This window comes from Ursus maritimus, unplaced genomic scaffold, assembly GCF_017311325.1.
Source record: "Ursus maritimus isolate PB19 unplaced genomic scaffold, ASM1731132v1 scaffold_22, whole genome shotgun sequence".
NCBI lineage: Eukaryota > Metazoa > Chordata > Mammalia > Carnivora > Ursidae > Ursus > Ursus maritimus.
Genome location: NW_024424675.1, coordinates 33,743,879 through 33,758,329, shown reverse-complemented (window position 1 = coordinate 33,758,329; position 14,451 = coordinate 33,743,879). Strand labels below are relative to the sequence as shown.

Sequence of the window (14,451 nt, the reverse complement as noted above, 5' to 3'; positions counted from 1 at the left end):
ATCAGTACCCAGAATATGTAAACAACGCCTACGGATCGATAAGAAAAACAAAAGTAAACCCAATGAGAAAATGGTCTAGAAATATCAACAAGCAGTTCATAAAGGAAGAAACTTGAATGGCCTGTAAGAAAAGATGCTCAATATTACCAATTCAGGAGAATTCAAACTAAAACAACAGAGATATTGTTGCATACCTATAGTCATAAGCAAAAAATAAGTAGATGAATAAAGTCTGAAAATATCCAAAGTTGATAAGGGTATCTAGAAATGGTACTTATACATTGCTGGTGGAAGTATACATCAATACATCATACATACTTCTTTGGAGAGCAGTCTGGCTAACCTCCTAAAGTTCGAGATGTGATATATACTAGAAAGTCAGCAATTCCACTCCTAAATGTGTATCCTAGATGTGTACCCAAGGAGATATGTACTAATGTTCAGTGCAGGCCACTCTGTAGTAGAAAGAAAATCTATTTCTTAGTACAGAGACACAAACTGTGGCTGATTAAAACAATAAGACACTATACAGCAAATAAAATGATTACATTAGAGCAGTAGTTCTCAGACTTTAGCATGTATCAGAATCACCAAGGAGGGCTTGGGAAAGGACAAATGGCTGGGTCTACCCTCGGAGTTTCTGATTCAATGAGTCTTGCATAGGGCTGAAATTCTGCATTTCTAACAAGTTCTCCGGTGTTACTGACACTGCTTGCTGGTCCAGGGACCACAAAAGTAGTTGTAAGTTTCAGCACAGTTAAATTTTGAAAACCTAGCAGAGTTAAAAAGATAAAAGCAAGTTGGGAAAGGATACATAAAATATATATCTAGATACATTAAACAATAGTATACAAATTGGAGAGATATTGAGATACAGATATACCTTTAAAATAAAAGTACAAAATATATGTGGGAATGTATTTCAGGAGAGTGATTACCTCTGGGAAGGGAGAGGAAGGAAATGGGAAGAGAGTTTTAGCAGCGAGTAGGAGGGTATGTATTATATTATTTTATGTACTTTTAATGTATGTTTGAAATGTTAAGGAATTGTTGAAGTTCAAATTACATAGCATCTATATCTCATGGATGGGAGTGAACAACAACTGATATAATGTGAAACTTTCTGGGTGGGAAAAGATAGAAAGATGAAGTTGGGCCACAAAATCTCTGTCCCTGCATATCTAACCAGAAAAAAAATAATAATAAAAATAAGTTAAAAGATACCAGAAATTTAATTAAGAGAATTAATTAACTGGGGAAAAGTAAAGAAAAAAATCCCTGGGCGTAGACGTCCCTATCTGCCTCTGGGAGCTCTCAGCAGAGGTGGGAGAAACCACCCGGCTTCCATTTTCACAGGTGCCATGATGAATTATAAATTATTAAGGACCTGAAAGCCATGCATATTTGTCCACAGGCATCAGGCACACCCTGCACTCATCACAGGTGAGACAAACCAAACAATACTGTGTGTCTCTGTTTCTTTCCTTCAAGTATTTCCCTGTTTGTAATTCCACACTCAAGTGTGATTATTCACCTAATTCTCTCTCTCCACTAGAAAGTAATCTCCAAGATAACAGAGATGGGTCTGCATTTGCTCATGACAGTGCTTGGAAAGTAGGTGTATAAATCATAGGGCCACCTAGTAGGTGTATAATAAACATTCAGTGAGCAAATGAGTGAAGGGGTGAGCAAATGAGTGAAGGGGTGAGCAAATGAGTGGTTGTCAAAGAAATCTGACTTCCCATGCATTCCGATTCCACAGCCACCATTTTTTCTTGGCATGCACTATTCACAAGGAGAAAAGCTAGACTCCCGCCGGGTCTGAGGCATTTCCTAACTAATAAAAAAGCCTACCTGATTCATATAGCGATAGCTGTGATTAATAAAGTGTATTTACAATTGTGTGAGCAAATTCCATTCCCTCTGACAAATTATTCTAGAGATTAAATGAACAATACAGCATTTTGCATGCTTCATAATCAACAGTTACATTCTGCGAAATTTATTTCTGACATTGAATAAACATTCCAGGAAGAAATAACTCGAAAAGAACCTGTGACTATATCACCAGAAGCCTTTTGCCCCTTGTCAGCGAAACGAATAGGGCACACAGCCTATTTAAATGTAAATTTAAATAAAACGTTTTTTCTACCTCTCTGCTCTCTTTGTTCCTTGGGATCCGGAAGTTACAGGAATATATACACTATTCTCCAACACACACACATCCAAAGGTGTTTTGTTTTCTGTTGCGTTTTATGAAAAACTAAATAAAAGTATTTTAGGATTTGAATGATCTATTTCCACAGTTTGAATGGAAGGAAGGCGCTCCGAAAATCAGAAGAAAGGCGAAGCCTTTGGGGTGGGGGGACCAAGCCAGAACCCATCCTTAGCCGCGGACGCCGTTACTAGGCAACCCCTAGCGTCCTCAACGGCCGCCTGGGAGCCACTTCCCCGCCCTCATTGCTAAGGAGATCGACGCCCAACTCAGCCCTGCCGTAAACCCACGCGCTCTTGCGACATTGCCGCGCCTGCCGCTGCGTGCGCGCCCTCTGCCCCCACTCTCCGCCCCGGCCGCCATTGCCTCGTGCCCGCGCCGGTCGGTTGGTGGCGCCTTTGTCCTACGGCGGGCAAGTGGGCTGAGGCGGAGGCGGCAGGGGCGGGCCTGAGGCGAAGGAGCGGCCGGGAGCCCGCCGCGCTGGTAGCGGTGAGTGCCGGGAAGCGGTGGCCGTCCGCCGAGGAGTGGGGCTCACGGCAGGCGGTTGAGGGGGCCCGGGCCGGATGGGGAGGCTGAGGCGGGAGGGCCCGCTCGACGCGCGGCTGTAACCGCGGCCTCGGCTCCTCGCTGGGTGCGCGCGGAGCTGCGCATGCCCGGTGCGGGGCGCGGCCTCTGGCTCCCGTCAAGCCCAGGCCCGGCCAGCTGGGGCGGCCCGGGGTGGGCTCGAGTCCGGGCGGCGCCAGACCGCGGCCGCCTGTCTGTGCGCGAACCGCCGACAATAGTCCTCCAAGCTTGTCTGTAGGGTAGGCCTGCACACCCGCGTCCCTTTCTCTAAATGGTGAAGTCGCTCGCCCGCGGGTCCCCAGCGAGTCGGTGGCGCAGGCGGATTCGAACTCGGAGCGAGGCGTCCCGCCCTCTCTGGGCGTTCTACTGGGCGTGCAGCGCCGTGCGGCGAACCGAGCGCTGCCTCCCCCCGTCGCCGCCGCCCCGCGGCCCCTTGACAGCATCTTCGAGGCGTCTGTCTCCTTGTCGCGTGATACCCCCACTCATTTTATAACGCGGACCCCAGGCCCCGAGGATGGGGAAAGAAACTGTGTCCGAGGTTACCGCGGAAACTAGCGTCAGAGCCAGCGCCCCAACCTGCTGGCTCTTCTGTCTCCTGACCCAGAGCACTCGGCGCTCCCGACGACCGGCCGGGGGCTTTTTTTAGGACGGCGTTTCCCAAATTTCAGTCTCTCGCGTTGCACCTTTCTGTCTGTGTACCTTCTGTGCTGTTATTTATTTACCAAATGTTAATTTTTTTTCTTTAAAGTGACTTCTTTTTCCTTCTTAAATACATTTGTTTAAGGTGGAAACGTAAATCATAAGCCGTATAATGGAAAGCCAGTTATTTTTCTAATGCTCATAAAAAATAAATACCTGTCTATTAAAATAAACAGTGCGTCCTTGTTCCTCCTGAAGTTATTCTGCGTTCCACGCTTTGGGAAACGCTGCCCTAGGAGTATGGGGTTAATTGTCGTCCTGGCTTTCGCTCTGTGCACAGAATTTTTCCCTGAGGCATAGCGGATTCCAAGAAATGCCCCAGGATCTTCGGGGATGATGATATTATAAGGCTTCTTCGTTGTAAACTGTTCTCATTATTGACTTACAAGCAATAGTCCCAGGGAACTGCAGGAACTGTCAGCTCAAGTGCGCCCGGTGTGCCGCCTCAGTTTTCTTGTTGCGTTGTGGCATGGTAACCACCTGACAGTTTCTGCATACGACGATGGAGCAGTTTTGGTTTTTGACAACTCTAGATTTAATGTTTTCTGTGTGAGTCAGTCTGGGTGTGAAGACTAACTTTCATGTTGCCTTTTTCCAACCAGTAAAGCCCAAGCTTTTGCATTGTGGGTATTGGAGATCACTTGGCTATTTAACATCTGTTTCTTATATTCTAGTTTCTTTGCCTTTCTTTTAGCTCATCTGTCACCCTCCAGGTACTCTTTGAAACCTCTGACATGTTCTTTTAACCTAAAACATAGAAACTGTGGTTTTCCTTGTGGAATGTGCTGGAGAAACCATATTTCAAGGCCCAGGAAGGAATTTTTCTAGGTGCAGGTTATTCAATATCGCATGCCGGTGCACACCACACATTTAAAGAAAGCATTAGGAGCTCCTTTCTCCTTGCTAGATCAGATGCTGCCAGTTGGTGAATTGTTGAATAAAACTAATTAGGTCTTTCAAAAAGAAAGGGAGGCATTGACAGATTAACTTATTTATGTAAACAGTCTGTTCTGTTTGTAGTCCGTTCATAAACTGTTTTTGTTTGTGAGAGAGTAGATTTATTTTAATTCATTGAAAGGAAACTCAGAAAAGTCTGCTCAGGCCATTCAGGTGTTTCCTAAAAAGCTGTTTAAAAAAAAAAAAATCCACATTCCTTGGGGTTACCTTGGTAAGAGCAAAGTGTAGAACTTACATAAGGCTAAGGTAATTTTCTTCACATTTCTCAGCATCAGTCCGTTTAGAGAAGAAATGAGAATTTTTTACTCAGGTCTGTTTCAGAACTTCAGCAAATGGAGCTTCAGTCTACCAGTGCTCAACAGCTAAGTCCTTTGGAGAGGTTTTAGAAGTGTGATAAAAAAAAAAAAAAAAAAAAGTGCCTCGTGGTTTGAAACTTCATTCTCAATAACCATTGCAAGCATTCCATCCCTATGGCCTGCAGATGGCAGTGCCTTTGTATGGCTTGTTACTACTGTGAGAAGTATTGGAATTCAGTTGTGCTTTTAAGAATGAGAAACCTGTGGAGGAAATGTATTTAATATTTTACTCCCTTCAACTATCATTGTTTCTTTGTTTTTGAGTCCCCACATAAAGGATGAAATGTCTATTTCTAAACTCACTATTACTCTTAATGGTAATGATAACATACAACCATCATTGCATATGATTTACAAAGCAAGTTTACAGTACCAACTCATTTGCTCCCTCCAGTCATCTTATGAGATAGGTAGGCTGATATTATTAAATCTTTTTTGCTTATGAGGAAATAATGGCATAGAGAAGTTAGATTTTTTTTTTGCTTTAATCATATACTTAGTAGAACATATTCAAGATACTATTGAAGATAGAAAGATTTTGTGGTCAAGCAGAATTGGGAAATAATGAGATAAAGAGGTGTCCTCATTCCAGAACTTTGATAGGCTAAACATGTGCACTGTAGAGGTCCAAGAGAGGAAGATATCATTGGTATCTTTCTCTTGCTATCCTCCTATATACATGTTTAGGTCCTAGTGTTTTCCCAAACTGACTACTCTTTCTGCTACACTCTGTTTCCTGTCTATACCTTGTGGTTTATTAATGATTACCATGTGTCTTGAGACAAGTGCTTTTAAAGCTCAGCGTTTTTGTGTGTGCCAGAAGATTTGTCCTGTGAATAGCATACACATTTGTCTAAACTATTGGCTTAAGCAGAGTTAAACTATCAAGAAGTTAAAAAGGGCAGTGACCAACAGAAAATCACCCTCTATGCTACTTGTATTAATGAGAAGCAGTAATGAAAGGATCAGGGTAAGGCCAATGTCTGAAGCAGCAGCACATTAGAGAAATATGAAGTATACTGACAGCTAAATATATAATACCAGCATGCCTGCTGCTTTTTAAATGGTGGTTTTATTACCACAGATATGAATATTTATAGGGATGGTCATTTTCATTCTTTATCCTATCACTAAAAAAAAACCAAAACAAAAAACAAGAGATAATAGGTCAACTGGACCAATTTTTTTCTTCTTTTTAATTTAAATTCAATTAATGAACATACAATGTATTATTAGTTTCAGAGGTAGAGTGCAGTGATTCATCAGTTGTACAAAACACCCAGTGTTCATTATCAATTTCTTTTATGTTAAGAAAATAATTCCCCTCAAAGAATCAGAACTTTTGCAGACCGTAAGACTCTTTTCCATTTATTTCCTATTCAAAACAACAACATTTATTGTTGTTGACCTACGTAAAGACCGACAACTTTAGGCAAGGATCAGGGCAAGTTGAGTTGCATTGGAGAACATTTATAAAGCAGAATGTCCTGTAACTTTAACTTAACTATCTTAAGTGGTCCCCTGGTTTGGATCTAGAATGATTGAATTACTAAAGATTAGGTTGATCCTGCAGGTAGTGAGCAAGCTTTGGAAAACTTTACATTATGAGTAATTTGGCTTTAAGTGAGTATACTTAATTATGCAATTGGAGATTGAGATAGTAATAACATGTATTTACTATCAGAGATGATACAAGAAATTTATTTTTAAATGTCTCCTCAAAAACTATTCTTGATACCCAAAAGAAAAAAAATAGGAAAAATATGATTTCTTTCAGTACAAAAACTTAAGATTATAAACTGAGCCTTTCTTTGGAAAACTTACTTTCAGACAGCATCAGTCACTAGAACAGCTTGTTGAAAATACAAATCTGTATACAGCTCCCCAGCCCTTCCATCTGACCAGTCTCTGGAGGTAGGGGCTGGGGAATCTGCCTTTTAGAAGCAAGCCCTGCAGTTTTTATGTACATTAAAGTTTTGAGAACCCCTGATTTAGACTTTGAAAAATGAGTTTTCACTGGAAATAGAAGATTGAAGCAGATTCTAGTACTAATCTACTCATATCCTAGATTACTAATAGGAATTGGCAACTCTGGTTTATGGTTGGGTATACATTTTAAGCAAAACTGTAATTTATAAAATGTTCTTTGGCTTCATAGTTTGAACTAGAGGTAGTAGCAATAGTTAGAATATCTGTAGAGTTTTCAGTATTTTAATTCCTTCCATTCACATCCATAGGATGCTTTTACCTTCTTGAGAACAAAGAAAGCAGACCTACCAAAATTCCATGGTCTGCTTATTAAATGTAGATTTCCTCCACTTTGCTTTTAGTGGCATGGATGTGAAATGGTATTGTGACCATTTTTCTCTTCTTGCAAAGAGACGCATTTAGATAAGAAAACTAAATGCCTCAGAAAAAGCAGGAGTTTTAGCCCCTGCCAGCAAAACAATATCAACAAGTCTGGTTGGCAGAATTCAGAGAACTTTAGTTGGCAGCTTGCCATTTATTAGCCAAAGAAGTGGATAATATGCTATCAAAAAGTGACAAGCTCAGTGGTTAATGTTTTTCTTGCTATTTTAAAACTAGGTAATTGGGAAAAGAATCTTAAGTTTTCAGGATACTTTTTAAATGATCAGATGAAATTGAAGAGAAGTTGTTGGTGCACATTCCTCCTTGGGGGCGGGGCCCTGACCTTATAATTGGATATTATTATTAGCTTTAGTACAATGGAAACTTGGGTTGATGATTCCATTTCCTTTGGAGGTAGCTGTGTGATTATGTTTTCTATACTGTTTTCAGGGGTTATACTTTGACAGATTTTTGCCATGGTCATGGCATTTTCTTTGTAACATTATGTTTATGGCTTATTACTCCTTGAATACAGGAGTTTAAAGAGGTTTCTAAATGGAGGATCTAAGTATATGTTGTGCATAAGCTAAAGGGATAAATGGATAATTCAGTTCTCAAATACTTGCCAAGAAACACCTGAGAAGCTTGTTAAAATACAGATTCCTAGGCTTCATACTCAGATTCTTAAAGTTTGAGATGGGGTCTGAGAATAACGTTTAACCATCTTCTTGGGTGGTGCTGATATATCTTCATTAAAGGAATGCGACGTGAAGAATGAAAAATGCATATATATATAAATGAGGAGAGGGGACATGGGAAACTGTTTAATGGGTATAAAGAATTTTAGTTTTGCAAGATGAAAAAGTTCTGAAGATCTGTTGTACAACAGTGTGAATATACTCAATGTACTAAACTGTCCACTTAAAAATAGTTTGTATGAGGGGCACCTGGCTGGTTCAGTCAGTAAAGTATGCTACTCTTGATCTCTGGGTCGTGAGTTCAAGACTGTTAGGTATAGAGCTTACTTTAAAAAAATAATAGTTAATATGATAAATTGTATGTTATGCGTCTTTTTATCACACTAATCTTTTTTAAAAAGATATTAGGAAAAACTAAGGAAGGGTGCTTGGTTGTCTATTTTCTTCCTGAACAGTGGGTTAAACTAATACTGTTGGTTATTACTGATTCTGGCCCTAAGTTTATTTTATATTCCTTTACTGAAGGTAAAGTCATAACCTTTTAAATATTTTTCTCATTCCTGTTCCCTTCATTATCAAACCAGTGATCCTCGAAAAACATTACTGTAGTTAATGTTTTGAATGTCTCAGGTTTAAATACTCCTGCCCCGCTGTTTTGGATAATATACATACAGGAAGGCTTCATTAATTTAGCTTCACTGAGGCTCTATTATGGTAGCTCAGTTATACAGGCCCTCTTGCCACCAGTTTTTTCCTTTTCAGTAGCAAAGTTTTTTGTGACCTTTTTCTACCTGTGGCTTGCATCTGTAATTCCTCTCTTCTTCCTCTCCCCCTATTCCCTACACTAAACTCCCTATAGTATCTTTAATTATGTTCTTCTCACCATTCTTTCACCTTTACATGTGCTGGAATGACTTCTGTCTTTCTGGTAAACTATTCGTCCTTCAGGATTGTTTCTTTTAGGCCATCCCTGCCTCCTCCATGTCCCTCCTACCCCTTATTCTTTCCAGTCTCCTCTCTGTCCTGTTCCTCTCCCCTGTCACACATACATACACAATTAGGCCTTCATTATCTCTGCCGTAAACCCACTTCAGATTGTGATTTTCCGTGTGTATGTCCCGCTCTCTTTTATTAAACAGTGAACTCCTTTAAAGCAGAGACTTTAGCCTTGTTTCCGTATGTCTAAGGTGTAGTACAAAGCGTGACACATAGTAGGCCTAGAGGCATCTGATGAGCTGATTGTAAACTAACCTTTCAAGTGTGTTAATTTAGTTCTGTAAGGATCTCTACTTGTACAGTTTAGTTGAAATTTTACCTGTGTTAAAGAAACCTGTATTTTACATTTTTTGTAGCTTGGGCTGTTTTACTAGTTTAGATGAGCTCCATCGTTGTGAATCCGAATTAGTGAGTTTTTTTCTTAGCTGATGTTCTCCTTGAATCAGCATAACCAACACAGGTAGAATATCCATTTCTTCAGGTTCAGAGGACTCAAATGACTTGACTAACCATCCCCTGCCCCCATTAGGACTAGAACTCAGATACGCTGATCAGGCAACCTCTCTTTCCTCGAAAGAAGTAAAAAAGGCAGGAAATTAAATGTTGATAGAGAATTTTTGTTTGAAGTGTTGAATAGAATATCAGTAGCAAAGCCAGAAACATTGTACAGTTGACCCTTGAACAACGTGGGTTTGAACTGCACAAGTCCCCTCATATGTGAATTTTTTTTAAAGTACTGTGAAATCCTAACATTTTCTTTTCTCTAGCTTACTTTATTGTAAGAATACAGTATATAATACATATAACATACAAAAATGTGTTAATCAGCTGTTCATGTTATCAGTAAGGCTTCCTGTGCACAGTAGGCTATTGTTAAGTTTTTAGGTAGTCAAGTTTTTTGGCTGTGTGGGAGCAGCACTCCTAACCCCTGCATTGTTCAAGGGTCAACGTAGTTTGAGATGATAGAAATTGAAGTGGTAATTGAATAAGTAGGCTCTGCCCTGCTGGGTGTCTGGGGCACCTAAACACTGGTGTGACTGACATAGACTGGGCCTTTACCAGGTTCAGTCATTTTGATCACGGAGTCTTTAGCAAGCGTTCATAATGGAAACCATGTTTTTCCATTCCCTGTTGGGGCAGTATAGCATAATAGTGAAGCACTTTGGTGTCAGACAGATCTGGATTTGAATCCTAGCTCTGCCTCGACCATCATGTTACCTAAAATAAGTCATTTAATTTCTCTAAGTCTCAAATTTCCTTATTCGCAAAATAGAGATCATAATAGTACGTAACTCCAAGAGTTGAAGAAAGAATTGAGTGAGATAATGCACATAATGTCCTTAGTACAGGCTCTGGGACAGAGTAAGCATTCTGTAAATCTAAGTTATCATTGTTTCCCCTATTCCTGTACCTAGGGATAATAATCTAATACAGTTAAAGATATAATCGTTATTTTAATTAGAGAATGAAAGAGATAATCCAATATGAGGGAATGCATAGTTTTTAAAGTAAGCTTAAAGGATTGATTTAGAAACCACAAGCAGAGCATTCTCTTATCCCTGACTCATTACAGTATAACTCATTACATATCCCTGATGTTACAGTATTACCATTAAGGTTATCTTCATATAGTTTGAGAAGTCCAATCCTTTTCCCTCCTAATTTGGGGAGTTTAATGTGTGATAATCTCTTGTCAGTACGGTTTCTCAAGTGGCCTTATCTTTATCATCACATATTTCCAATTTAGTAATTACTGATCGTTAGTTGGTTCTCAACTAAGCCTTTGGAGAATTTTATTTCATTTATAATCACATCGAAATTGTATAGGCTTCTGGATTCTTTCAACAACCACCAGTCCACCAGTGGTACTGTCACTAAGTGCAGCGATGCTGCACTTTGTTTAGAATAGTCCTTACGGTTTTCCATTGTGATAGCTTGTGATAAAAATTGATTTTAAGGTGAAAAGAGTTTTTATGATGGTACAATTAAAAAATAGAACAAAGCAGTTCTTGGTACTATGAATGAAACATGCATTTTTATTTATAGCATTATACAAAGACCATTGTGTGAACCCTGTCTAGCATATTAGTCTAAAATAAAATTGTACATTAGGCATTGTGTCATTCTTTGAAATGTCTTTACCCCAATCTCTTGTGACTTAAAACAGCTCTGCCACTTCCTGTGTGACATCATGTTTTCTAGATTATTTTCTGGTCTTTTTCCTTTTATATAGATCCCATCAGTTGGTTTATTTTTCTTGTCTAAAAATCCTTAACCTGAAAAGTACTTTTAACTATTTTCAGAAGACCACTTAGAAGATATTCAGGCCAAGGTACCCTGTAGTGATGATGATTTTGAATGGCATTCACATTGCTAATGTAGCTAACAAAGTATGGAGGTACCATCCAAGCAGAGGTGAAAGAGACACTGAGAGACTGACTTCAGGTCTTAAGGGCATTTGGCCAGGATGAGATAGAGCAGGAGGGGAAAGAAACATTAGAGCTCCCACTACCCTCTTGTTGGTTAAATTCTCTCCAATTATGGCTCCCTACGTGATGTCCAGAAAGGTGCCCAAATTGTCTTTCCATCTTTTTTTTCTTTTCCTTTACATTAACATTATTTCTATTTCCTTGGCATAGATTATATATCTCTGTAAGGATTTAAGAAGGAAAAAATCCAATTTAACTAATTAATACAAAAGCCCCTTTTACCAGTCACAATATTTTTATTTTCAAACAAACCTCCAACCTCCCAGTTGATGGGTTATTAAATTACGTGACCAAAACCAAACAAACAAACAAAAAATTGGGACAGGGCAAGGGTTTTTTCCCCTTGACTCTTTAACTCTTTATTATACTTTGTGATTAGTTCCCTGAAGTTATTTGTACTTTTGGTAGCTTCTCTGTTCTTCCTGTATTTCTGAACTCATAGGTTTTCCACAAGTTCTGTGTGACCATGTGTTAGGATTTTTTTGTGTATCAGGATTGGTGGTGATGACAGTTTTGTGTTCATAACTCTCATTGACACCCACCCCCAACCCTCCTCTAACCTGAGCAGCCCTCTGGGGTGGCAATGAAACTATCAAAAATTTCCAGGTCTCATTTTCTCCATATCTCACCTAAGATGGAGGTATAAGGAACTCTTAAATAGAGGTGAATAAACAAATACTTGGCATTTAAGAAAAAAATTAAAATGGTCTGAGAGTTCTCTTTAAATTTTAAAGAAGAAACATAAGCCATACCATCCAAATATAATTGCTGTAGACTATTTAATGAAAATAGATGTCAGGAGGCAAATTATAATAAAAATGACTTAAAGATAAAATAATCTTGAATTTTAAATAATCTTTCAAATAATTGCAAAAAAATTTCACTGACTTCAAAGTAAAATATTTACCTCCTTCATTCTAACTGGAACCAGCTTTGCCCCCAAGGTGTGTAATACATGACTGCTTTGGTCTCCCCAGTCCTATATGTAGGTGCTCACAGAAATGGATATAATTAGGTAGTGTAATAGTCCTTTTCGTGTCATATGAGTGAATTATATAACATTAATAGAAACTTGCCAACTAAAATGGTACCATATGTTCTGTACTCTAATCTAAATGTTCGGGTCAAGTCAATGTTTAGAGAAGATTTCTTTATTCACAAGACCATTCAATAATATATGGAATCCTGCTGGGAGAAATGGTGCTTATTTAAAGAAATCTTCGCACCTCTACCACCCTTAGTGTATTCCAGAGATACTTTGAAAACTACTTAAACATTCAAAGAGATGACATTTCTTTCTGAATCATAGTCACCCCATATTAGAGAGCAGTACACAGTGAGTAGACTAGGTCAGTAGGCCCTTCTAAACCTGAACTGATATTCTTCACAATAACATGTAAAAGAATTTATTACCTATAAGGCTTATCATTATATAATGTGCAGTTCAGATGTTGCTGAACTTTTAGGGTTGTAAGTGAAAGTGCTACTTGCCATACCAAAGCCATGGTCAGATATTACTGGCCAAGTCCTGTATAGACCTTATTTTCTGAATTTTTTAAAATAGAGGGATGATAGCATTGTGTCTACTTAACTGAAAATGTGAGAGGCAACTTAGGGTGAAATATGCTTCTCCAACTGTTTAGATTTATGTTACCTTTAGTTTATCAAAAGTCATTCTTCTGGATGCAATAGAAACTCTGACTTAAAATGGAACTGAAGATCATCGTCAGTTGAATAGGAACTCAAAAGTTGACAACATAGCAGCGTAAAGTCTGTGCCAGACCTCTTAAGTTTTTTGTTATTACTGTGATCTCTCACACCATAGGACTCCGGTTGGAATTTTTAAAATACATAATTACTATTTTAAAACACTCTAATTATATGAATGCTTAATACCATTTAATGTCATTAGATACACTACTAATTTCTTAATATGGAACTGGGGAACAAAACTACAGTGCAGCAGGACAGTTTCATTTCTTCATTCACATTTATTAATCTTCAAATCATATAAAAATTGTCCTGTGTTATCTTTGGACATAGATTAGTACATTTCTTTAGGTATTTCATCAGTTCTCACTTATACACAGTGTTTTTATTATTCACTTCAGTTTTTGCAATGCAGATTTGTTTTGTTTTTAGCAAGCAGGCTTTAATTGCACAAGTTGGCTTTTCCATAAGTTTGTGTGATTCCACTGTTCTCCCGTACCTAGTTGTAAATGCCATGCTTCTCTAATGAAAACTTATGTGGAGTGTTTTACTACCTAATCAAATGCCAATTCTTATTCTTAAGTACTTAACTGTGAGGATTATAGTTGCTAACATGTAATATACTTTGTTTAGAAAAAAAAAATTTCTTTCCTACGTCTCATTCTGGAACATTCTATCCAATGGAATGCAACACAAAGCACATTAAAAGTAGGGCCTGCTTCATGGCATATTGGACATTTTAAGACAACAGAGCCCAGCTGTTCTTTGTAACATAAGATGGAATTATTTGCCTTTGCTCTTTTTTTTTTTTTTAAACTCTGTATCTCCTTTCTCCCACTCTCCTGCCCTCAAAAAAGAATCTTACAGCTGGCACTCCAAGAGTTTAGAAGGCAACCTTGTCTACTTTTGGAGGGGGCAGTTGTTGTAGAAAACTGAGGGACATTCCTTACCAAGCCATGACAATGTACTGCCGTAACTTAATAAAAATTGCCCAAGTGACAGTGTGTCTGCCGAATGGATTTTCTTACACCATCTGGCTGTCATTGTAGTTTTTTTGTTGTTGCTTTCATTTGAAATGTGCTGATGATTTTGTTTTTATTCCGTAGCATTGAACAGATGGGTTGATTATTCTTTTCAGATATTAATAAGGCAGCGGAAAGAAGAAATATGAATACGGCTCCATCAAGACCCAGCCCCACACGAAGGTAAAGTACCCTGAAGCAGTGAGTTACCTTGGGAGAGTTGGGCTCTGGGGAGTTAAGCCCAACTTCGTACATCAAGGGTCTTTTCTTCCCCCAACAAATCAGAAACGCTCAAGCAAACAATAAGAACATGAACTTTGTGTGAAGGGCCTTGCTGCTTTTTTTTAAAACGTACATCAGGAGATGCAGAGAAGCTTTGCGTTTTCGTTGACAAAC

General features: G+C 38.8%; 1 protein-coding gene across 3 annotated transcripts in view; it reads left to right on the top strand.

Annotated features, from left to right (window-relative positions):
• Positions 1-2,532: 2,532 nt before the first annotated feature.
• Positions 2,533-14,451, top strand: part of NCOA5 (nuclear receptor coactivator 5) — a 29,687-nt gene continuing 17,768 nt past the window's right edge. Inside the window, exons 1-2 of one of the 3 annotated variants that reach the window (XM_040638410.1) lie at positions 2,535-2,704; positions 14,172-14,238. In XM_040638410.1, the coding sequence (XP_040494344.1) occupies positions 14,201-14,238 (38 nt within the window). In that variant the 5' untranslated portion in view covers positions 2,535-2,704; positions 14,172-14,200. Of the gene's footprint in view, positions 2,705-14,171; positions 14,239-14,451 lie in introns of all 3 variants that reach the window. The other 2 variants (XM_040638412.1, XM_040638411.1) reach the window with 2 other exon arrangements.